Below are 26,185 nucleotides of genomic sequence, written 5' to 3'. Positions count from 1 at the left end.
TGGCTACATCAATATACCAATATATACAATATACTCACTATACCTATATAAATATATATAGCAACATATTTAAACATTTAATGGGAAACTGAGATGATCAAAGATATTTCTGTAGCTCTGTAGTCTGAGTCTGATACAAATTATTAGTAAAGTCCTCCACCCCCTTCTTTTCTCCTCCTCACAGCACTGAAGTCCGAAGTCTTCTCTTCTATGACTCTAGTGTGCTGCCAGTCTGTGAACTGGAGAGACACTGACAAACCCACTGATGCAGATTCATTTAGATTGATATGCATACAGACCCAGAAATAGTGACAGTGTGGATTCAGGACTGGCTTTAATTTTATTTAGCACATGCAATTGTCTTAGAGTGACGCCACTTACGTTTTTCTCCTGGTTTTGACGTATTTTCATTTAAGACTGAAATGTATCCATTCTACCTGTTTCTCCTGTTTGGTGAGTATTGCAATTTCCTGTGAATATTTGTTTTATTTTGTGTGGTTGTGATTTTTTGTGTAGGTAGGATTGATATCACCACATTCTAATTTTCCCAGCCACAGTACCAGCGCAGACCAAGTTCATGCCAGGCTCCTGTAACTTTGAATCCAGCACCTGCGAATACACGTCAGATGCAGGCTTTATGAGCTGGATGCTCAACAAAGAAGGTAAGAGACCAATGCAACGAGGAAGGCAATTCCTTCTAATGTCACTAAGGTTTCTAAAATACCTTTACTTGCAACCTTATTTCAAGTGCTTGAAATAAATGACAACTGGTTGTTGTTTTTTTTAATAGAAAACATGATAAAATAGTGTCCTCTAATCAATAGCTATCACTGTATTACCTGTAGTAGGTCTACTTGTTATACTAGTAGATGTGATGTATACTGTTATTGCTTTGATAGAAAAAAATGGGGAGGAGAGAGACAGAGGGAGAAACATCTGGACTGTGTTGTTTCCAGGACACATCTGGAGACATTGAAAGAAGAGCTTTAAGCATTCACAGGTCTTAGAGTTGGTACTATTGTGAGCCAGTTATGTATTTTACCCCATCAGCTCTCAGCTTTACAGGATAATTACCAAAAGGCACATAAGAATAATTTTTTTTTGACAACCTTGTATTCGTCACTGGTCTGTAATCCTTCTATTTGCTCTGAGATAGGTAGATGTAAACTGTAGACTGTTGAGAAGCTGAATGTTTTATGTGTTTGTGTTGGACTGTCTGCCCTCTTCTCAGTTCATCATCTGTTTCCTTTCTTCCTTCCAACCCTCCCATCCTGCCACTTTCCCTCTAGGCATACTTTGTAAATAAACGCCAACAACACTGAATTCATTAGACGCTATTATAATTTTTCTTTCAGGTTTTTTTTTACGCTGAACTATTTCTCTCTTCTCAGAGTCCTTCATCTCAGTGGGCCCCGGCCTAGAGGACCTGGATGGATATGAGGCCAGGCCTGAATGGGAGGGCAAAGCGGTGCTGCTGGGCCCAGCCTTGGCACAAGAAGATTGGAGCTGCTTGAGGCTGGTGTACCAACTCTCAGGTTCAAGCGCTCTACAGGTCCAGCAGCGATGGGAGGGAGATAGCTTTGACCGGGCCCTGTGGAACACCCAGACCACTTCTGACAGCTGGCTCGTTTCCAACATTGACCTCAAGAACAGCACTGATCCATACAGGGTAAAAAAATTTAAATACACTCCCAGGAACATGGAAGACACATAAATACTATTGAATCATGTTGGCTAATCTAAACCCTGCTGTACTTATGTGGTGGTACGCTGCCGGGAGAGTATTCTAAAGAGCCCCCCAAAAGATAAACATGTGTCCAAACCCGGAATGACATGCATGTCTTCTATCAGCTGTTCAATCTCTGGTTTGGTCTGAAAGCTGTTTCCTCCTGCTGCAAACCTGACTAGTTTGATAGAGAATTAGGAAGCATAATATAAACTTGGTGCACACAGAGGCAGTCAGGTATGCACATTACAGGGACTAACTCTGCACTTGAGCTTCTACTAAGGAGTTTCTACCTTAACTACTGAACATGAACATGTAATAGCTGTATATCCTCACCTCTTTCATTACTAAGTGAGGGCCATTACTGAACCTCTGTTTCTCATCAGATTGTCATTGAAGGCAAACTAAGTGAGCTCCCAGGCAGTAATGTGGCCATCTCCGAGATACTTATTAGCCCTGGATACTGCTTAGGTTAGTATGTCATTACATTATACACACATCAAATATGTACACACTGTCGTACGGGATCACACACACAAAACACAAACCATATGGCATGACATCATGATGACTCATTCCGTATCAGTACTGTCTTATTATCAAAAAAAGTTGAATCAACACGATGTTTAAAATGTGAATACAGCACTTGCTTTCATCTAAGGTACAGTTTATGAAATGTTAATATCTCATTTTTCTTCTATCGTCTGCCTGTTAAAATAATCTAACAAGGCAACAGAAATAATAATACATTCTTTGCTCAAGAGTACAGTCATTGCTTAACTAATAAAACCTAGCAGTCAAACACCAAAATGGTTCTAAACGTTGCACAGCATTAATCTTTCAGATAAGGGATTTCAGAACTATTTCAGATAAAGACTTTTTCATATTTCTGTTACTTAGAACACAAAACGGAAATATCATAATTGTGAGTTAACATTTGTGGAAGTACATTTGGGATTAATTTCAGCTGTGAGTCTGTTGGGATAGGTCTCTACCAACTGTTGGCAATATTTGAGCATTGTTATTTAGAAAACTATTCAAGCTCTGACAAGTTCCTTGATATTAGCATCTGCTATTTGCCACAAGCCACTGATTAATTAATGGAGCTTTAAGTATAATCAGAACTGGGGGACATAGCATGTACAGTCAATACACCACAATGTACTGCATAGAACATGTCACATTAATGAAACAATGAATTACTCTGTATTGGACTATTTACTCTGACTGTCATGACTGCTGCACAAGCAAGTGTGCCAGAGGTTTCAGCAGAGTGGCAGCTGGAATCGTCAAGTATCGTCTTGATCTGCAGCACAACATGGAGGACTTTGGACAGGGGCAGCAACAAGTCTTTCGAGCCTGGTACTCGAGGCGTGGGTCAAGACCTCATGTCCTCCTAAGTTTAAATGGAGCAGGAGACAATTTAGACAGTGCATTCCTTAGATTTACAAGGATTTACAGTGGAGAAGGAGAAATGACCCTACTCACCAGGCACAATAATATAGCAGCGTAAAACCTTGGGGCTGAGACAGGGGGGTCCAGTGACACTGTGGCCCTATCTGGGGGAGGCCCCGGACAGGGCCCAACAGGCAGGAAGTCAATCCACCCACATTGCCAGGCATCAACCAAAGGGACACCAACCATCCGCAACCCCTCTGAAATGAGGGCAGAGTATTGCCAGCAGAGATCACCCCAATTGCACAATGGGCGCAACAGAGAGACAACAACAAGCCAGTGACTTCGCCAGAGGCGTCGCTAGGATCAAAATACATTTGGGGCTTAGCCCACCCCCCCACCCTGCCCGGGACAGAAAGTACAGGGTTTTTTACATGCGGAACATTTCGATGGAGATGGAAATGAATGTGCTAAACAGAAAATGGAGCCACTTATTTCACTTTACAATAACTTACGTATGTGTACTTACAAAAATATGCACTAATTTATCATTTCTATTTCACATTTAGGAATTCATTTTTTTGAATGGCATGTATGCTCTATTCACATTTATTTTGTTCATTTAATAATAAAAGTTAAAAATAAATAAAAATTTTACATTTTAAATGAGTGGTGCAGTCTGTCCCTTGCGCCCTTCATTAAAAATCATCACTTGCCAGACGCTGTGGAGTGTTCTCTTAATGATTTACCCTGTTGTCTCCAGAGTGTGACTTCGAGGACTCCCACATGTGTGGATACAGTAACCAGAGGAACACTAATGTCAACTGGTACCGAGGAGGAGGGTCTGCCCGGGACCCTCACAGAAACCTACCTGATGACCACACGGAGGGCAACGGAAAAGGTGCCGGCATCGCAACTCACACTTGAATTTGACTTAACACCAGATAATTCAGCTTAATAGTCAGGAAACACTTTGAAATGTGCTGAACCGAGCAACATGTACACTCAACAAGAGACCCTCTAAACTGGGCATGTGATATGGTTCACAAAAGCTCTTAAAATTGTATTCCTAAGGACACTTTACAAAGTACAATGGACAAGGGAATGTTTGTTTGTAACATCCTGGCTGGAAAAGCAAAGCTGTCATTGCCCTCCTAGGCCACTACATGTTTGTGGATTCGGTGTACGCCAAGACGTTCCATGACGTAGCCAAACTGGTTACTCCGGTTACAACAGTGCCCATGTCGGGCTGCCTGAGCTTCCAGTACCAACGGGGTGAGGAGAGAGGGAATCTATTCTCCGTCTACACCCGGGACCAGGCGGGTCAATACCAGGAACTCTGGAAAGCGGACCCAGGGAACCAGAACCTCAATGACTGGGCTGCTGCCGCTGCCGAGTGGATACCTGTACAGGTGGACTTCAAGGCCCCCTACCCTCTGCAGGTCAGTTGGGGTTTTCACCTGTGGTGGGGTTCACTTCTTTGTTGGGGCGTAAACCCAATCTGCTCTTGTGCTCAAATCTTCTGGGCACTGTAGAGAGATATTCCATCCTCTAAAAGGTGGGACGGCTGAAAAGTTTTGTTTTATATTCAGCCACTTGTGATGTGAAGGGGACTGAATGCATGCAAAGTCTGGGCTGGTTCTAGAAATGGCCACTTTCTGCGCAGAAGCTGCATGTTGAATGAAAACACTCTGCGCCTGCTCTTTCCAGGTGGTGTTTGAAGTGGGATTTAACAGCCCTAGAGGGGGCTATGTGGCACTCGATGACATCTCCTTCTCTCCTGAGTTTTGTAGTGAGGAGACAGGTGCATCTGTTTGATCCGTCTCTTTCAGTTTCCATCACACATTTCCCTCCTTATCTTTCCTTGTATCACACCTCTCATGAATGCTATGGAGTGAAAAGCATGCTATTAAAAAGTGTTGGGATTCATCCTATAAATACATCCCATATTTGCCACAGAGCCGACCTTTGACACCTCTATAGCCAACTGTGACTTTGAGGTGGGTTTCTGCCGCTACACCCAGGATCACATAGGATTCCCGTGGAAGAGAGTGTCAGTCAAACCCAACATCGACAGGACTGGCGACCACACCACAGGGGCAGGTAAGACAAGCTAACTTTTTCATCACAAAGAAATGCCACAAGTACAATGACTGAAAAAAATCTGTTATGTCTTCGTGTTCTGTTTTTCCTGTGTTTGATGATTAGTCTCCCCACAGGGTCCTTCCTCCTGGCCCACTCCTGGCTGAGTCGAAGCTCAGGCTATATTAGTCGCCTGCTAGGGCCTCTTTTGCCAAGCAACATGAAGTACTGTCTGAGGTTCCACTACTCACTCCGGGGATTCACCCAGACAGAACAGGCTCTCATTGTTTACCTTCAGGATCAGAGTGGAATCACAAAGGAGAAGTTATGGACCCAAAATGATAAGTCCAGAGGAGTCTGGATAGCAACAGAAATTAACTTCCAGAGTCCACAGACTAGCAGGGTAAAATGGATTAAAATGTGTCAAAGAGCAATATTCTCTCTTGGTTTGTAAATCCCTTTAACTCCATGACAAGTCCAAAGGATCACCTTCCAGGGCCCACAGGCCACCAGGGTGAAACAGACAGGGGAATGTGTCTGGGTTCATAATTCGCTTAAACCTTTACCTTTGACTCATGGTGCCTTTGTTTTAAATGGCAGAAGACAGGATTCTTATTCAGAAAGCAGAAATTTCGATTAACATTAGTCAGCTTTTCAAGTGTTATAATGATGTAAATATGGTGACCCCTTACTGAACTTAAAACCTGTTTTTCTGTTTTGTCTCCTATACAGGTGGTGTTTGTCAGCACTTGTATAAACTTCTGGGACTGTGGGTCAGTTGCTCTGGATGACATCAGCATGACCCTTGGGTACTGTGATTTTACACCAGGTAACTTGCTGCTTTTTTTTACAGCAGGTAATTTCTGGTCACTGATGCCCCAGGGATATCGAATTGTCATATCTCTGTAATAAACAGGTGCTTACTGATTACTGATGGCCCAGGGATATTGGATACAGTCATATCTCTGTAATAAACAGGTGCTTACTGATTACTGATGGCCCAGGGATATCAGATACAGTCATGTCTCTGTAATAAACAGGTGCTTACTGATCACGGATGCCCCAGGGATATCGGATACAGTCATATCTCTGTAATAAATAGGTGCTTACTGATCACTGATGCCCCAGGGATATTGGATACAGTCATATCTCTGTAATAAACAGGTGCTTACTGATCACTGATGCCCCAGGGATATTGGATACAGTCATATCTCTGTAATAAACAGGTGCTTACTGATCACTGATGCCCCAGGGATATTGGATACAGTCATATCTCTGTAATAAACAGGTGCTTACTGATCACTGATGGCCCAGGGATATTGGATACAGTCATATCTCTGTAATAAACATTTAGCCCCTTGAAAGTAATTTTGTTGCCCATCTGCAGGTGCTCCACTCACTGTCCCTGGGCACTGTGATTTTGAGGCGGGTCGCTGTGGGTACATTCAGGACAAGGAAGGTGACCAGGCGGACTGGGTAATGATGAGAGGGCCAACCCCAACCTCTTACACTGGCCCGATGGGAGATCACACCACAGGGCTCGGTGAGAAAGCCTTCAACAATCCCTGTGACTGTAGTGTAATTGTGCCATCGTTGTAGTCTCCATGTAATATTGTGACAGTTGGAGTTAGACCCTGCTGAACTCTGTTTGTCAGGGTACTACATGCACATTGAGGCATCTAACATGCTGCCTGGTCAGAATGCCCGGTTACTCTCCAGTCCTCTGAGGGGGTCCAGGGGTCCTCTGTGTCTGCATTTCTTCTACCACATGTACGGCTCCAGTACAGGCAATCTTAGCGTCTATCTGAGAAAGAATGGAGAGGATGTGTTGCTATGGAAACGGACTGGCGAGCAGAGCGTTACCTGGTTGAGAGCCACCGTGGAATACCAAAGCGATCAACAGCATCAGGCAAGTGATGAAAAACCTAACTTCCTACAATCCCTTTTCTCCTCGGTAAATGAACACCACCCTTAAACAAGGCAACAGAAAACATGTAAATTAATATATTGCATGTGACTAATGAATTTCACTTGATCACTACAGTGCCCCACTTTGGCCGATCGGGGAATAGTTTGAAGAGTCTTATTGAAAATGTGTTCAGGACAGATATTGATGAGTCACGGTTTGTCGACTGTTTTCTTTGATTGCTGTAGATTGTTTTTGAGGCCATCAGAGGTTCCTCCATAAGGAGTGACATAGCCCTCGATGACATTGTGTTTGAAGGTGGGCCGTGCCCAGGTACTGTATATGTTGCCCTATTAGGCTTATACAACCTCTACAAAAATGGACTACATTGTTTTGCTGCTAGTTTTTTCAAATCATTATGTTTGGTTTTATTTTTTCTGCACAGACATTGAAGTGAGAAAAACGACCCATTCCCCTGGCAACTCAAATGACATTGAGTGAAGAAACAGAGGACAGGAAGTGTGCTGGATAGGATGAATGCATACTTCTAGCATTACTTTGTTGCACACGTCGACAGAACATTTGCACATATTTTCATATGTCATTTTCAGTTGCACTCAATTATTTTGCATATGAAGACTGTACATCTATCTATTCATCAATCCTATAAAATGAGATTCCTTTCTAAAATATCTTTATATACTTTTATCATTTAGCAATCTTATCCAGAGCTAGTTACAGTTCATTGATCTTACAGTTTTTCTCAGTTTTTCGCTTTGGCTAATTTTTCGAAAAAGTCTTAGCATTCTCTGAACTGTAAGTGCAATCATCACAACTGTTTCATGGGACATCACAACTCTAAAACTATAAGATAGTTTGATCAGACAGCCAAATATCACACAAAAAAATATTGCATATGTACTAAAATGTCTATAGCATCTTTTTTTAAAGATCTGTAGAAATATGTTTTAGAAATAAGTTCTTCACATAAATAGACATATTGTGAAAAGGAGTATGCAAAGTTGCAATTTTTTGTAAAAGAGATTCTGTATTTACAACCTACCAATTTATCACATCACTGTACACACTGCATTACTTTTATTCCATACAGTACCATGGAGGGCACTTTGAACAAGCCGATCGGGATGAGGGTCTGGTTTGAAGCTCAAACCATGGTACTACGTGCTTGAGCTAAATGCACTCCACTGTTAAATGTTTTGCTGATGCAACACAGAGTCTGACTTCCAAAGAGTTGTGAGGAGATCAATAAATTAATTAACTTTGAGGCATACTTGTGACTTAAATTATGCTATTCATGTTCAACTTGTAACTAATAAACAGGCTTTAAATTGAAATGAATAAATCCATCCACTCTTTAAAGAAATAAACCTCACTCCATTTAGAGTGGATATCCCAAATTTGCTCCCACTGTATAGACATTATCTGTATCAGCTCATTCATGATGTCCACAGAGACTATAGAGATTAGACACATGCCTTTATAGATGAGAAATTCTTTTTTTTGACGAGCCCTAACATGTTTTCTATGTAATTAACAAAGCAATTGATGACAAAGCAAGAGAGTGCTGCTCTCCCATTTCACACCAGAATACAGTGAACCTTCTCCATCCATCCATCCATCCATCCATCCATCTTCTTCCGCTTATCCGGGGCCGGGTCGCGGGGGCAGCAGTCTAAGCAGGGATGCCCAGACTTCCCTCTCCCCAGACACTTCCTCTAGCTCTTCCGGGGACACACAGAGGCGTTCCCAGGCCAGCTGGGAGACATAGTCCCTCCAGCGTGTCCTAGGTCTTCCCCGGGGTCTCCTCCCGGTAGGACGGGACCGGAACACCTTCCCAGGAAGGCGTTCCGGAGGCATCCGAAACAGATGCCCAAGCCACCTCAGCTGACCCCTCTCGATGTGGAGGAGCAGCGGCTCTACTCTGAGCTCCTCCCAGGTGACTGAGCTTCTCACCCTATCTCTAAGGGATCGCCCGGCCACCCTGTGGAGAAAGCTCATTTCGGCCGCCTGTATCCGGGATCTTGTCCTTTCGGTCATGACCCAAAGCTCATGACCATAGGTGAGAGTAGGAACGTAGATTGACTGGTAAATCGAGAGCTTCGCCTTGCGGCTCAGCTCTTTCTTCACCACGACAGACCGATACATCGACCGCATTACTGCAGAAGCTGCACCAATCCGTCTGTCAATCTCCCGTTCCATCCTTCCCTCACTCGTGAACAAGACCCCTAGATACTTAAACTCCTCCACTTGAGGCAGGCACTGTCCACCAACCTGAAGTGGGCAAGCCACCCTTTTTCTGACTGAGGACCATGGCCTTGGATTTGGAGGTACTGATTTTCATCCCCACCGCTTCACACTCGGCTGCAAACCGTCCCAGTGCATGCTGAAGGTCCACACCTTCTGTTCATCAAAATAAATTTAGTATTTTAGGATGTGCTTTTGTATGGACCCAAAATAAGTTCTGTTAAATGTTGTGAAATACTATCATTCCGCTGTTACTGCAGATATATTATGGATATTTCCTTATTTTATAATGTAAACAAATCTACACAATGCCCCTATAAAATGTTCATTTAGGAGGCATTTCATCATTGACATGTGCCAAGTGTGGACATCACATTGATGTGGGCAGTATGAAGAAAAAAGACTGATATCTGGTATGAGGGAGAAGGACATACAGGAGTTTAAATAATATACTGAGATATCCCTATTAGAAACATAAATCCCTTTTAGAATAATAGATAACTATCACAAACCTCCACTCGTTTATTAATAGTGTTGGAAAGTAAGATTGAGTTGCTTCCGGTCTTAGACCTACACTAGTGTAATTTAGTGTAGAGATGCCTCAGAGACTGACAGACCAGGTGTCTGTCCATACGGCAGAGATGGTGGCGATGATTCTTGGGTTGAGGTGGGTGGAGGAGGTGAGACCCTTGAGAGTGGTGGTGTGTTCTGACTCAGTGGTGGTGTTAGGCAGCTTACAGACTGGAAGATCAGACAGAGGTGACTTGTTGGTGGAGATGATGGTGTTGTTGGGATTGGAGAGGATGGGTGTGGTGGTTCGGTTCTGCTAGGTGCCGGCTCATGTTGGTGTGGATGGTAACGAAGGGGCTGATAGGTTGGCTAGGAGTGGGTGCAGGAAGGAGAGAGTAGGTGTACAGGTACCGTTAGGACGGGGGGAAATTAAAACGTTGATAAAGGGGGTAGGTGTTGACTGTTGGCAGAGGAAGTGGGATGGTAGCAGGAAGGGGAGAGGGTATTATGGGGTCCAGCGGACAGTGAGGGTCGAGGTGAGGAATATGGGGTGTAGGAGAGAAAAGGTGATGTGGTGTTGACTACGGTTAGGGCATACAGGACTGAACACGTCATTGAAGGTCGTAGGTAAGCATGAAACAGGGTTGTGTGATGGGTGTCGAGTGGAGGAAACGGTTGAACATGTGTTGATGTATTGTGAGCAGTATGATGTTTAGAGGGAAAGGTTGTATGAGAAGGTTAGAGGGGAGGGGGGAAGTGGGATGTAGAGGGGTTGCTGGGGGTTGGGAAGGGGAGTGGGATGGTAGCTAAGACTGTACGTCGATTTCTCAGGGCTACAGGTCTGAGCGGGAGGATATAGGAAAGGCAGGCCGTGAGCGGCCTCACACTCCGTTACGGTGGGTGGTGGTATATGCACCTTCAATGGATGCGATCAGCCACTAATTTAAGAGAAGAAGAAGACCTACACTAGTGCAGTAGGTGGCGGTACTGCACCATCAACGTTAAATGCTAACCTACCACACACCCCAGCGAAAAAGATGAATATCCAATCAATCGAAAAGAGTCCACACCACTCCGAATCTTTTCGGTGACCCGGCTCTAGTGGCTCTGTTCACCTGAAAAACACGTTTCAATTGTTTACGTATGGCTCTTTGTTAAATAATTACAAAAAATAACCCAAGAAATGTGACATAAATTGCACATGTCCAATGCAAAGGCTACAACTATGTTTTATCGTGAAATACATGTTCCATTAGGTTACATCAAAATAAATTCAGCATTTTAGGATGTGCTTTTGTATGGACCCAAAATAAGTTCTGTTAAATGTTGTGAAATACTATCCTTCCGCTGTTACTGCAGATATATTATGGATATTTCTTTATTTTATAATTTATTTTAAACATCGTACTTGTGCTCACTGTTAGATCGCCTGATGACGTTCTCCAGGAAGAAAGCGTATTGAACACCGAAATGCGCAATTCACAGTTTTTGTTTCTTCTTTGCGGAGATGTAATCTTTACATGATATTATTGTAATTTGTTTGCTAATAATCCATGTTTGATCAAAACATTTAATCATGGGGCAAAATGAACGGCTCCTTTAACCTATTCGATTCGGCTGTTCAAAATGTTCGTTCCCAAATGACTCATCACTAGTCAACAGTGGTGGCGCGAGTTGTTGCGCGGCCACCCGTTTCCTCAAGTAGAAAAGTCCTAATTATGGCTTCCCTGGGCAAAAGAAAACGAATAAGTAACGTAAAGAACACACAATCTTCAAATAATGAAGCATGTTCTTCATATGCTACTCAAACTGACCCGCATGATGGTCAAGATGGCAAAGAGACTGGATTCGTCAAAGGATCAATACTTCGAATCACAATGCATAACTTCCTGTAAGTAAAACATCCAGTACAACTCTAAGAAAACCAAGATGGCTAGCTAGCTACAAAATGCATAGCTTACTCACAATAACCTATGTATCTAATCGACCGTGCATGGTTACAATAGCTACGTGATAGTGACGTACAAAATGATGTTACAGGTCTCTTATTTCCTAGCATAGCGTTTGTTAAATAGGGTTGATGTCTGCTGATTCAGCTAGCTAGCTAATAATCGATGCCTCTTAAATAAAGATACCATGCGGGATTTTTGGGCACTGGATCTAAAAGTAGTGCTAAGTGGAGCCAAAAACTTGCCCCGAAGCCAAGGATTGTGTATGTCATATACAGTGGATGGCCAAAATAACATAAACAGCGCATGGAAAAGAACTGTTGCTATAAAGTTACACAGCAATCACAAACGCAGATGCGGACATCACATTGAGTTGATTGCCAATTAGCAATACATATTAAATGTCAGCTATACCGGCTTAGTGTAAGGAATACAAAACGAAGACCCCTCAGCAATGGAAGAAAGTAATTTGATCTGATGAGTCATCTTTCAAACTATTTCCTACACCGGGACGGGTTTTCGTTTAGAGAAAGCCAAAGGATGCCTTCAGCCCACAATTTAAGCTGCCAAATGTTAAACATGGGCGATCCGTTATGGTGTTTTGTAGGTCGTCGTCTTCTGGGAGTCGTTGGGTCTGATAATTGCTCTGCAATATATATTGTTAGGTTTTTATTTTGTCCGTCCCGGCGTATGTACCTATTCCCCTTGTTATTAAAACTACTCTCTTTAAAACGTACATTGTTAAGAGATGCTATGATAGTTTTTCTACTAATAGATGCTGCACATAAGCAACATATTACACATCCAGATCAAAATTGCAAGAAATCCAGGTCTGTATTTTTAATGCCAGCAGAGGGATGTTGCTGTTTTTGCAGACAGATAATTTACCATGAAAAAGTTAAAACTGACTCCAAATATATTATAATGAATTGAACTGTGTATTGTAACTAACCAATGTCAGCTGGTTTCAGTAGGTACATGTGCTATCAACTTAATAGCTGCCAAATTCGTTTAGGAACAGGTGTCTATGGTTATTGTTTTTTCAGCTCACCAGGCTTAGGTTGGGCTTAAATGTTCAGTCCGGATACAGGTGCTGGTACAGGTGAGAACCAGGCTCCACTGAAATAAAATGGGGTCAGCCCTACATGCCGGCTATTCTTTGAATGCTTAACTCTACTGCTTTTTTTCTGGAATAGTATGACAATTACCTAAAATAACTACAAATATCCCTTATGTTGTTTTTGTAAACCAACACTAATGTTGCTTAGCATTATGTATATTCTTTTTGTGTTCTTTCCAGCTCTGATTTACCAATAACTAATTTATTGAACAGTGTACTTACTACTACTGACTACTGACACATCACCGCTAGGCTTCATCCTAATTTGTGCAGTTGATTTTAACCGGCTAATGTTGCACCAAAGTTAAGCTGACTGACACTGCTCTCTCCTTCCTGCAGAACCTATGATCACTCTATTGTTTACCCTGGGCCGAACCTGAATATGATCGTGGGAGCCAATGGAACTGGGAAGTCCAGTATTGTCTGTGCCATATGTCTGGGTCTGGGAGGAAAGACTGCCATCCTGGGCCGAGGAGACAAGGTGAAGTTCCTGACCAGCTATAACAAGTGTAATAGTGAACTATGTCTGGGATATGTCAGCAGCAAACACCCTTTTGCAGTTTTGTCTACTGTACATAGTTTTTCTATTCAACTCATAACCTGGTTAAATTCTGTCTAGGTTGGGCTTTATGTGAAGAGAGGATGCAACAAAGGATCAATTGAGATTGAATTGTAAGTCTGAAATGATGAATCAAGAAAAGCAGCACATTTACCGACAGTCTCCAATATTGTGTATAATTACATGAATGGAACCCCCATCTGTGTTCTCAGGTACAAGCCTAGGGGTAACCTAGTGATCAACAGAGAGATCCACGTGGAGAATAACCAGTCAGTGTGGATGCTGAATGGGAGACACTCAAGCCAGAAGGCTGTGGAGGAGGAGGTTAAGGCGCTACAGATCCAAGTGAGCAACCTCTGCCAGTTTCTGCCACAGGTGAGTGTAAACTTTGAGGTTGTGTCTGCCATATAAACGTTTTCTTTGTAATTCAAACACAACAACATACTTTGACATATCTGACCACCTTTTGACCCCTGCCCTGTGACATTGCAGGAGAAGGTGGGGGAGTTTGCCAAGATGTCAAAGACTGAGCTTCTAGAGGCCACAGAGAAGTCTGTGGGTCCTCCAGAGATGTACGAATTCCACTGTGAGCTAAAAACATTCCGCACCAAGGAGAGGGAACTGGAGGTGAACATTGTTCTAGCTCTACCTGTACAGATGAATGACTATCAACTCCTTCTTTCTTAAATAAGCTTTTGAAACCGTGTTCGCTGCTGAGCTTGTTAATCCTTTGGCAGAATGTGTGCAAAGAGAAGGCCAGTGCTCTGGAGAAGTTTAAGCAGAGGAATGAACGGAACAAGCACGACGTGAAGCGCTACTACGAGAAGAAGAGACACCTGGACATGATCGAGATGCTGGAGAAGAAGAAACCCTGGGTGGTGAGAGATTATCATCGTGTTTACTAACAGTTTACTCATCACTCTACAATGGGAAATAAAACGGAGACCATTGCCCGAACAAGCGTGTTCGAAGATCCCGGACAGGGAGGTTATCCTCTGCATGTAGGAGTGGGTGACATTTTAACAATCTTCATAAGCCCTCTCTGTCTTCTCCAGGAGTATGAAACGGCCCGTATGGAGCTGGAGGGGGTGAAAAAGGAGAGGGAAGATGCCAAGAAGCAGCTGAAAACGTTGAGGGAGTCCCAGGCCCCAATGCTGAAGAAGATCCAGCACATAGACAGCCAGCTGAGGCCTATCGAGAACCAGATGAAGGAAAAGGTAACACACAGCGGTGTCCGTTTATCGTCACGGCATACAGGCCTTAGAAACGCAGCCCTGCGTTAAAGCACGGGTTATATTTACTCTGTGGGTTTGTTCCAGACGGCCAGGATCAAGGAGGCCTCTCAGAAGTGTAAACAGAAACAGGACCACCTGGACCGCAAGCACAGAGAGGTATGGCACTGTCCTCTGTTTTCTGCCTAATGTGATATCCCCTGGAAACCAATGACGACAAATGCCAACATGTCAAACATTTCCCTGTAGATTGAGGACATCAAGCAGGCCTTCAGCCTAAAGCAGACGGAAGAGGCGGACCGGCAGAAGCGAATCAGTAACACCCGGCGCATGATTGATGACTTGCGGGCCGAGCTGTCCAACATAGGCGACGTGTCAGATGTGACTCCGCAGATTGATGCTGTGAACAGCGAGATCAAGCGCATCCAGGCGGAGAAAGCCGAGATAGAGGGAGAGAATACCGACCTGAGCAGGGAGAAGGACAACTTGATGGCAGAGTGTGCATGTAAGAGACGCACTGAGCATGGCTGGTATATCAGATACACCTTGCGCTGGAATATTTACATAGAGCCACTGAATGGTTTTCAGTGCTGTCAACACTGTTGACATTTCTGACAGGAAATGTCTACTTTAAGTAAACATCTGTAAACCTCTGCAATGTCATCAGTATTTAGTGTTCTGGTAATGGATCCTCAAGTGGCTTTTTTTTCTCTTGATTTCTTCGTAAATGCCAGTAATATTGTAAACTGTCTTCTGTCTTGGCACAGCTACTCAATGCACCGTGGTCTGAGATTACACATGCCAGTGTTTAACTCTGCTTGTTTCCTGCAGTGTTGAAGAACCAGCTCAGGAGTCTGGATGACATGATGAAGATCAAAGAAGCCAAGCTGAGAGGGCGCTCCAGGGACACCTACAGTGCCATTCAGTGGCTGCGGCAAAACAAAAACCTCTTCAGTGGCAATGTCTATGAACCCATGATGCTAGTGGTGAGAGCCCACTATTTTGGCTAATAGCTTCTGCGATTCAGAGAGATATTTCCACACTTTTCTGTAACAGAAATCTCCATTCGGAAAGAATGTTAATTTACAATTCCTTTGTGCTGTTATAAATGAACCATGTTAAATGAACCATGTTGTTTTCTCTAAGGTAACTTATAGATGTGAAGGTTTATTAGGTTGGCTACAGACAAGAATATATATATATATATATAGCTTATTATTGATAGACACTAATTATAATGTTGAAAACAGCATTTTAGCACTGGAACTGTATAATTTGAACCTAAAACCAAAAGACTCCAGTTCTGTTTCCTCTGTCAAGAAACACCTTTTATGTTGTTTGTTGATGGGAGTAATTTTGATTTCTCAGATCAGTGTCCGCAACCCTGAACATGCCAAGTATGTGGAGAACCACATTCCTTTCAATGACCTGCGGGCCTTTGTCTTCCAAAAGAGGGAGGACATGGAGAAGTTCATGGCAGAGGTGAGTGTGGCCCAGAAATGAAGGAACTGAACAGCCAATTTAATTCTAACCAGGTTTCTATTCAGTCTTTAATGCCTTATGCACAAGTAAGGATGTAATAATCATCATATTGAGGTAAACTTGAAGCCACTTGATGATGTGTACATTTCCTGCTATGGCCCAGTTTTTATGTCAACCTGCCCAGCTGCACAATCTGCCATCTTTTGGTTTGTGAGTGATGGAGAGTCAGTGCAAACTCAAACCGTGACTCCTTGCATGCCCTGTCCCATCTTTGGGTGTTGGGGTTCAGTTCCATTAAGAGTCAATTCCTAATATTTTGTTGATTTGGAACTGACAAGACTTTATGCCAAGTAGTAGGCAACTAACATTGATAGGATATGAGATAGATAGATAGATAGATAGATAGATAGATAGATAGATAGATAGATAGAGATATATATATATATATATTTTATTTATTTATTTATTTATTTGGGGTGCCGGAACGCACACACAATTTTAACATATGCCATCCACCTAGTGCAGGTAAATTTTGCTAATGGCGAGTACATCTTACTAGCCATTTCGGTGGGTAGCCAATGAGCGTGCAGGACCACAACCTGTTGTGAAATCAGAAAATAACATGATCCTGCTTGGATCTAGCTAGTGTCACAATCCTCGGTACAAAGTGATTTGAGCCATGAGATATTCACATGAGCCATTTGTTAAAGGTATTCATTCCAGACCTGCACACAGTGAAAAATAAGAGAATGGATTTGTGCACAGGTGCGTGACAAACAAAACCTGAAGGTGAATGCAGTGTTCGCTCCAGACGGGTCCGGTGCCACACGGATCCCCTCACGGCCCATTGAGTCGCTCGAGTGAGTAATCCTGTCACATCCTGTCAAGTGTATCGACCATATACCGAGCACCAACCCATCCATTTCTATTGAATGTTTGAGATGCATTTCTCTTTCCTGTTTGTAGGCGTTTTGGGTTCTTTGCATACCTGCGGGAGCTCTTTGACGCTCCTGAAGAGGTTATGAGCTACCTCTGCAACCAGTACAAGGTCCACGATGTTCCCGTGGGAACGGATAGAACCAAAGCCATGATCAAGACGGTAGTTTCACACACTAGAGTGGCTGTTGGGATGGAGCGTCCTCACTTAAAAGAAAGTAAACCTGTCCAAACTTGACCTCAGTAATAATCCTTGGACCACGTGTGTCTCAGGTGATTGAGGAGCCCTACCTGAAGGTGCTTTATACAGCTGAGGAAAAGTACTCCCTGAAGAAGTCTCTTTACTCGGGCAAAATCAGCACCAGTAACTCTGCCGTGCGTCCCTCCCAGTATCTCACCATGGCGGTCGATGCAGAGGACAAACGTCAGAAGGAGTTGCAAATCAAGGTGACCCCAGGGACATCTGTCAATCATTTTCCGCAGGCCCCACCCCCATTAAGAGAAAGAAGGATGCTTTTGAAACAGATTTGCATAAGCACCAGTATACTAGTACACCAATCAGCCATAACATTATGACCACTGAAAGGTGAAGTGAATAACACTGATAATCTCGTTGTCATGGCACCTGTAAGTGGGAGGGATATATTAGGCAGCAGTGAACATTCTGTCCTCAAAGTTGATGTGTTAGAAGCAGGAAAAATGGGCAAGCGTAAGGATCTGAGCTACTTTGACAAGGACTAAAGTGTGATGGCTAGACGACTGGGTCAGAGCATCTCCAAAACTGCAGCCCTTGAGGGGTGTTACCGGTCTGCAGTGGTCAGTATCTATCAAAAGTGGTCCAAGGAAGGAAAAGCGGCGGCCAAGGCTCATTGATGCACGTGGGGAGCGAAGGCTGGCCCCTGTGGTCCGATCCAGCAGATGAGCTACTGTAGCTCAAATTGCTGTATGGGGCAGCGTAGCCGCAGACCAGTCAGGGTGCCCTTGCTGACCCCTGTCCACTGCCGAAAGCGCCTACAATGGGCACTTGAGCATCAGAAATAGAAGAAGGTGGCCTGGTCTGATGAATCACATTTCCTTTTACATCACGTGGATGACCGGGTGTGTGCGTCACTTGCCTGGATGGCACCAGGATGCACTATGGGAAGGAGGCAAACCGGCGGAGGCAGTGTGATGTTTTGGGCAATGTTCTGCTGGGAAACCTTGGGTCCTGCCATGTGGATGTTACTTTGACACGTACCACCTACCTTAGTATTGTTGCAGACCATGTGCACCTTTTCATGGTACCAGTATTCCCCGATGGCAGGATAATGAGCCCTGCCACAAAGCAAAAATGGTCCAGGAATGGTTTGAGGAACTCGACAACAAGTTCAAGGTCTTGACTTGGCCTCCAAATTCCCTAGATCTCAATCCAATCGAGCATCTGTGGGATGTGCTGGACAAACAGGACCGATCCATTGAGGACCCACCTAGTAACTTACAGGACTTAAAGGATCTGCTGCTAACGTCTTGGTGCCAGATACCACAGCACACCTTCAGAGGTCTTGTGGAGTCCATGCCTTGACGTGTCAGGGCGGTTTTTGCGGCAAAAGTGGGACCTACTCAATATTAGGGAGGTGGTCATAATGTTATGGCTGATGGGTGTATGCTTTACATTTTACACAAGAGACTACGTTTTCCAGATTTTGACCTAACACCTTATAGATCACAGTAATACCACTGAAGGACACAATGATGAATTTTGGCCTACATTACAGTATATCACCAAGGTCAAGTATAACCTTTGAACTTTGACTATGCCCAGGCTGCTGAGAAGAGTATGCAGGCCATTGATTCCCGGATGAGTACCATGCGGGAGTCTGTCCTGAAGCTGGATCGGCGTGACAATGAGCTGAAGGCCAAGAAAAAGGAGCTGTCGGAGCTGAAGGGCAAAAAGAGACAGCTTGAACAGAAGATCAGCGCCAAGCAGGACAGGTGCCTACTCCATAACCCCAATATTACATCCAGTTTAGGCCCATGTTCATTATCTAGTCATTAAGTCTTGTAAAAAAATATATATAATAATAAGAAAAACATTTCAAGTTGGCGGCAGAGTTTAAGCAGTTCATATTAAACAAGTGTGTCAGTCAGCCTTTCAATGCTTTTTCTTTAGTTGAGCTACAGTTGGCAACAGAAAAAAAGTGGGCTAAGTGTGCATGTTAATCAGCCAGTTAATCAGCCTTGTAACTTCGTATTCCCTATTTACTTACTGATGGATTCCGCCATTAGGTGACAAAGTTGACTAATCCTAGAATTGTCCATTGAAATCAGAGCAAAATGCTTCCCAAGTCTACCGCTATTGAAATCTTTATAGTGATGTTGTCTGTGTACTTCAGGTTCTTTTGCTATTTTAGAGTTGCCTGGTAGAAGATTATCATAACTTATTATGCCTTTTTAATTTTTTGCTTGTCAATATTTTGTACAGATTCATTAAGCTCACTGTTGAATTGTGGATGAATTCTCACTTGTTAGAGCAAAACACATAAGCTGTCTTTACTGATTTGTTGGAGTTCATTCTGTTTCAAACTGAAAAGTAAACCAGATCTCTGTTTTGGGGACCCTGTAAAAATATGTATTACTATATACTCCTTATAAAGCCCTTTATTTTTCTACATGTTCGGTTTGTTCAGTTACTGCCCTCAATTTGCTCTCAAACTGATCTCAAGTTGTTTTAAAGAAAGCATCATGCAAGATGAGGAAAACTACTCAAAACATCAGTTTTTTTTTTTCAAATGAAACACTTGCATTTAATTATTATATTTTAAATGATTTGTTTTTATTGACAGAAACAATTTTCAAAATAATTGTTAGTTGCAACCCTACTCACATTGTTGACTAGGATTTTGACGTGTGTTCATTCTCTCACCATATCCTTTTCTGTGTGTATAGTCTTCGACAGATGGAGCAGGGAGGCATTGACCTACAAAAGGCTGAGGAAGAGACCAAGACCCAGATCTCAGCAGTTAACTCCCAGAAGGTCGCCATCGTGGCTGAGTTTATGACCCATATGAAGGTACACTGTACAAGTTAAGGCCAGATATACACAACCAGACTAATGTGGTGTGTGTCGGTTTACGGTTTATTCTGACTTGCTGCAATCTATTGTCATCCTTTTCCTCTTCTCTCTCCGTCCCGCTCTTTTAGCTCAGGGCTAAGTTGAGTATGGAGAAGGTGTACACGGCTCTAGAGACAATGGGTTTGACTGCCGAGAAGACCAAGCTGGAGAACGACTGCAGGGAAGGCTCAGCAGAGCTCAGAGTTCTAGAGGTCAGGTCACAAACACGCTGAAACTATTAAACACTTCAGTATTTTGTCCGTGTACTTCACTGTTTCTTTTTCTCCACATACGTCCCTTCTCAGCAAGCATGTGCAAAGCTGGACCAGCGTAAGGCCCGCCTGTTGGAGACGTGTAAGGGCCTGATGAGGACGGCCAGGGAAATTTGTAAAATGGACCCAGGAGAGAGCGCTGTACCCCAAGACCTACACACGGTCAGTATAGAACAGTGCATTACACCTTGGCACATTACTTGTCCAAGAATTCTGCAATTTTTCACACATTAATCTGTCAATTAGTTGATTTGGATATTCTTTTATATTGTGCAGGCTTTCTGCCAGCTGCCTGACACTCTAGATGAGATAGACTCCATGTTGAATGAGGAGAGGTCCAGAGCCGAGTGCTTCACTGGCCTCAGTGAGAATGTAAGTTTGATGGCTCCTCAGAACGCACGCCTGTGTGTTTCTGTGCGTTACGGTAGACCCCATTAAGCCAACTGGTCGATTGTTTGGTCATTCAACTTCTTGTTGACTGATATTTTTATTGTTTTACTAATATATTTTACTAGTTTAAATGATTGATTTTCTTACATGATAACCTGTCTAATTTCTGCCTGGAGTAATGCGTGGGTTCATTGTGGATACCGCAGGTATGTGATAGTCTGTCCAGACCAGTGGTTTTGAAAGTGAAGGGGGTTTTGAGCAGTAACTTGTGATGTCTAATATTGAATGGAAAAGAAATGGAATCATGTAGCCTAACTCAGAATTAAGCAGGCTCCCTATAACTTTAATAGGCGACCTATCAAACATTTTGTTAATTCTGAATCAAAAACACATTTGACCAATCATCGACATTGGCCAGCAAAGTTGTGTAGTTGTATCTGCATGAATGAGCTGAAAGCAATTGTTTAATTTTCTCTGAAAGACACAGGTTAGACCTACCTTTATTTATTTAAATGCAGTCTGAAAAATAATTCACTGTACATTTAATGGGTCCTTTTTATATGTATTGTGTCTATGGAAAATAATCTTATTAGATTTGTGAAAACGAAAGGGTGGATCTGCCTAATTGGCATCTAGCACTGCCCTCCAACTTGAAATGAGTGTATTCCAAATTGCAGAATCTAAAACCTCTGCTCCATGTAGCTGGGCTGGATGATTCTGATAGTGACATGGTATTCATATATATAGACTGCTTAAAATGACTTTGGAGAACAAACACAGGTCTAAAATGCTTCTTGCGTTCTGGAAATGCATCACAGTTTATGGCAGACTGTTTAGTCTGCATTTGAGCAGCGATTGTGTGTATGACTGGCAACTTCAGGGACATGATGCCAGAATCTGTGAAGGGTTCTTTTGGTTAACTCTGGTTCCGAATATAGTCACGTCTCCTTTTGAGTTATTTCATTACTCGTGCACGTTTAAAGCATCAGACACGCTCAATGCATAAAGCTATTATTGCATTTTATGAAACATAACATGGGAAAATAAATGTTATGTTCAACCGATTGGTTGAAAGGAATGATCACTATAGCATAACCAATATTTGTTTTTGTCAATGACAGTCCTGGTGTGCATTTTCTCAACCATTCAACCCCCTATTCACCAGGTGGTAGATGAGTACAACAAGAGAGAGCAAGAGATAAAGAACCTTGAGAAAGAGCTGGATGACAAAAATAAGGCCTTGGACACCTATAGACGGAACATATCAGAGGTACTGTACTAATGGATTAGGGACCGGTGAATCAGTCTGTGCCACATTTGTCCCTCTACTTTAGTGTTTGAATGAATGTCACAGGCAAGATTTACGTGCCCTGGTGCAAGATCAGTCAATCATTCAAATGTATTTTATAAAGCCGTTTTTACATCAGCAGTTGTCACAAAGTGCTCTTACAGATACCCAGCCTGAAAACCCAAAGAGCAAGCAACAAGAATTAATGCACAGTGGCTAGGAAAAACTCCCTGGTAGGGACATACTTGGGAAGTAACCTAGAGAGGAACCAGACTTTAAGGGGTGGCCAGTCTTCTGGCTGTGCTGGGTGACGATTATAAGAGTACATGACCTTTTGGTCTAAGCCAATGTTGTTGCATGATGAGAAGATAAGCAGGTCAATAAATGCATGTGGGCTGTGACCAATGTCCCTGTCCTTCTGTTTAGGGACCATCTGGTGTTTCCATCCTTTTTTATTTAAAAAGGATTATGAAAAGAAATATCACATTTCGTATCACACATGCTTGTAATGGACATGTTTTTGCTAGTGGAGTTGCATGACAGTGGATGTGCAGGTGTGCTGTCTTGGACCTGATGGCTTCTCTGTTCCTCTGTTGACAGGCTAAAGAGCGCTGGCTAAACCCTCTGAAGCAACTGGTAGAGCAGATCAATGTTAAGTTCAGCGATTTCTTCTGCTCCATGCAGTGCGCCGGGGAGGTGGACCTGCACTCAGAAAACGAGGTACGGACTCACCCAATCTGTTCTGTCATGTTCTAAGAGGAAACAAGCACACCTTGTTCCTTTTCTCGTCTCCTTGCGAGAGATCCTCTTCCCGTTAGACCGTTTTTCTTCCGGTTTGGGTTGATTCAGAGCGGTGCGGAGGGCTCAAGTTGTTTCTGACCTTAATCAGTCAAGTGCAGTGGATGAGCACGGGCACGCTGACCCTCAGCCTTCAACGGAATCAGTCTGATGTTTTGTGGAGGGCAGCGATTGTAGGGCTCTGACTGGCTGGTGTCTGCCCCCTGCAGGAGGAGTATGATAAGTACGGGATCCGGATCCGGGTGAAATTCCGCAGCAACACGCAGCTCCACGAGCTCACCGCCCATCACCAGAGTGGCGGTGAGCGCAGCGTGTCCACCATGCTCTACCTCATGGCCCTCCAAGAGCTGAATCGCTGCCCCTTCCGGGTGGTGGACGAGATCAACCAGGTAGGAGAGACGTGCATGGTCAAGGCTCTAAAGAGAGGACTCGGTGCCTATGTGAGCCAGTGGGGCTCAAACTATGTCCTCTGGGTCAGCAGCCAGATCGATGTGAACAAAGGTTAAGTGGGAGTATGCAGTTAAGCAAAGCTTCGTCATCGCAGATTTCTGTAGAATCCTGTGGGATGTGGCTAGAGATTTAATAACAGAGCGATGGAACTGACCATCCATGACTTCAAAATGATAGTTGAAAGGCTTTTGGCTGTTGTCTTTGGCATTAGTGAATATAACTTATCGGGTTCTTTGTCACCTCCTTGACTAAGGCCTGTGTTGCCTGGTTACTTAGTTTGGCGGAGTTCTAGGAAGTAACAAGTGCACTATAGTCAGGTTGTAGAGACATCTCAAAGTACACTGTATGTATCTGAACTCAGGGATTAGTTATCCAATAGGGCCTCGTGCTTTAGCGATTCTTTGTGGGCTCAATCAAGGAGGAACTGGAGAAGGTGTTCTCTATGGTGACTAGGGATTCAAGTCTAGTCACCGGAATGAATAGAAAAGCATTCAGGAAGTGAATGCTTATGGCTATGAAGGAATTACATATGTTGAATGTCTCATCAAAAATCTGACATTGTGAAAGAGATTTTTTGCTTTCTATGAAATACATCTCAGTAGAACAAATGTGCCTTTAAACACTGTAAAACCCTAATATGACTTATTTCAGTGGCTGTTATTGTATAAACCTTTTAGCTTTCATAATTAAAAAATATCTGTAGTGTACATATTACTTTCTAGGACCCATGATGTACTTCAAAAGTAGCTACAATTTATATAGGCACTATATGGGCTGTATCTGAATTTTTTTTGGTGCATCAACATTTTTAGTTTAAACAGTGAAACGTTTGATTTGGACCCCTACACACACACACATCACAGCACAACTGCTGTTTGTTTGTAAAATCACCTGCACATTTATACTTTATTCACAAGGGCTGCATTTGTTCCCCATTCAACTCAGGGTATGGACCCAGTCAATGAGAGGAGAGTCTTTGACATTGTGGTACGGACAGCTTGCAAGGAGACAACCTCCCAGTACTTCTTCATCACACCCAAGGTAAATGTCACACTGCAGAAGTGATGAGTGACGGTTCTATGTATGTGTTCTGAATTAATGTTTGTGTGTCTGTCCAGCTGTTGCAGAACCTCCAGTATGCAGATGAGATGACCGTCCTGTGTGTCCACAATGGACCTCACATGCTGCCCCCCTACAAGTGGGATGAGAAGGGATTCATTAGACGTTGCCTCCGCCGCAAAGGCAAACAGTGAAGGAGGAGTTGAGTCATCAGCCAGTGCTTTTCTGAGGGAGAATCTCTTGCATCCTCCTAATTTCCTCAAGGACTTACTAAAAGGTTTATTAAGTTGAGATTCTCCCAGAGTTCTCCGCCATCTAGTGCCAAAATTCTTATGTACAGGCCCAATCTGTTGGATATTATGCTGTGGTCCCGCTAACACTGTTTGTTAGTTGTTTTTATGTACTCATTTCAAATTAATAAATGTTTTGTATATAATGTTTGATATACACAGATAAAATTGTCTTTCAGATTTGTAGGACTGCTAAGGAAAGTTGTTTACCAATTAAGATGCAAGCTCTGTTCTAGTTTTGGTTGAGAATATTTTTTGCATGGACACATTTTTGCTTTGTGAATGCGCTTGGCAGAATGCTTAGGATATTAGATCAATCACTGACAATGTCAGCTTGGCAGGCTTTTCCCACACCTTTCTCCCATTGTATCAATGGTTTTTTATCAATTTGGGTGTTTTTTGTGTAAAACATTGGTGAGTGATCTTTGCTGCCCTCATTTCCTTTATAATTATGTAATATTTCAAGAAAGTTTTAGTTAACATATTATGTGGTCTAGGGTTGTCTGGCAGCTGCCTTATGTACCCATGTTCACATTTGACTAACTGCAATTTCAGCAAAAGAAATATTTCAACGCTTTCTTGCTCATTGAGGCATAAATATATATTTACTATAATACATTTTATTTAACGGAAATCTTACAGAAAGGAAAAATGTGTATGACAAGATGTTTTTCTTTTCTGTCGATAACTGTGTCAAAAATTATTATATGGAGAGTAATAGGTTTCCCTTAGTAATTAAAAGGAGATAAAGGTTCTCTCTATGTATACATTCCTTAAGGGTATGAATCCTAAGGTTTCTCCATTCATTATCAAGATTAGAAGGGGCAAGGTGTGATTTCTTGCTATTGGGAGCAAGAATGAAAGTTACTAAGGTGAAAATTACCTTTAATTTGCTTACAGGTAAGGGGTGTGTTATGTAAGTATAATGGGAATTGAAAGTGATTTATCTAGATTAACAAGAGACATGAACACTGAACCAATAGAAAAGGGATGGCAATCCTCACTATTCAGGTTCAACAAAACTGGAGCAGCATCAACCCAAAGCATGTGTTAATAGCGTTGATGTTAGCAGCCCAATAGTAAGGTATACAATTTGGGAGAGCCAGTCCTCCCTTCCATTTGGATTTTCTGAGCTGCCACCTTCTGTGTTTGGTGATCCCAGATGAATGGGTTGTTGATTGTGTGCAGTTTTTGTATAAAAGGATTTAAGAACAAATTGGGATATTCTGATGAAGCTAGATTGTAGGAGGAATACCCTCTTAATGGCACTGATTCTTCACAGCAGGGAAATAAGGAAGGTTCTCCAGAACTGTTTGTTCATCGGAATGTGAATATTTGTTCAGACCAGAGTGATTTTGCACCAGTGTGGGCATTGCACTCTAGGT

At 42.8% G+C, this 26,185-nt stretch overlaps 2 protein-coding genes across 2 annotated transcripts; both read left to right on the top strand.

Moving 5' to 3' along the window:
• Positions 1-250: 250 nt before the first annotated feature.
• mamdc2b (MAM domain containing 2b) lies at positions 251-8,497 on the top strand. Its single transcript, XM_010877878.3, has 14 exons — positions 251-453; positions 552-662; positions 1,392-1,669; positions 2,113-2,197; positions 3,885-4,022; positions 4,280-4,563; positions 4,832-4,925; positions 5,081-5,224; positions 5,341-5,606; positions 5,936-6,032; positions 6,591-6,746; positions 6,859-7,112; positions 7,358-7,442; positions 7,555-8,497. Exons 1-14 carry the CDS (start codon positions 423-425, stop codon positions 7,608-7,610), a joined length of 2,079 nt encoding a protein of 692 aa, XP_010876180.2. The 5' UTR covers positions 251-422; the 3' UTR covers positions 7,611-8,497.
• A 2,909-nt stretch (positions 8,498-11,406) lies between these two features.
• Positions 11,407-24,946, top strand: smc5 (structural maintenance of chromosomes 5). Its single transcript, XM_010877877.5, has 24 exons — positions 11,407-11,775; positions 13,293-13,434; positions 13,573-13,625; positions 13,725-13,887; positions 14,005-14,139; positions 14,250-14,390; positions 14,568-14,729; positions 14,832-14,903; positions 14,994-15,249; positions 15,576-15,730; positions 16,113-16,226; positions 16,992-17,086; positions 17,193-17,325; positions 17,436-17,609; positions 18,964-19,133; positions 20,088-20,211; positions 20,343-20,465; positions 20,559-20,687; positions 20,802-20,897; positions 22,081-22,185; positions 22,804-22,923; positions 23,211-23,390; positions 24,397-24,492; positions 24,570-24,946. The coding sequence occupies exons 1-24, from the start codon at positions 11,603-11,605 to the stop codon at positions 24,702-24,704; spliced, it is 3,246 nt and encodes a 1,081-aa protein (XP_010876179.2). The 5' UTR covers positions 11,407-11,602; the 3' UTR covers positions 24,705-24,946.
• The last annotated feature ends 1,239 nt before the right edge of the window (positions 24,947-26,185 follow it).

The sequence above is a fragment of the Esox lucius genome, chromosome 14 (assembly GCF_011004845.1).
Source record: "Esox lucius isolate fEsoLuc1 chromosome 14, fEsoLuc1.pri, whole genome shotgun sequence".
Classification (NCBI taxonomy): domain Eukaryota; kingdom Metazoa; phylum Chordata; class Actinopteri; order Esociformes; family Esocidae; genus Esox; species Esox lucius.
The sequence above is the reverse complement of the archived record's forward strand: the minus strand, read 5'-3'. Positions and strand labels throughout refer to the sequence as shown.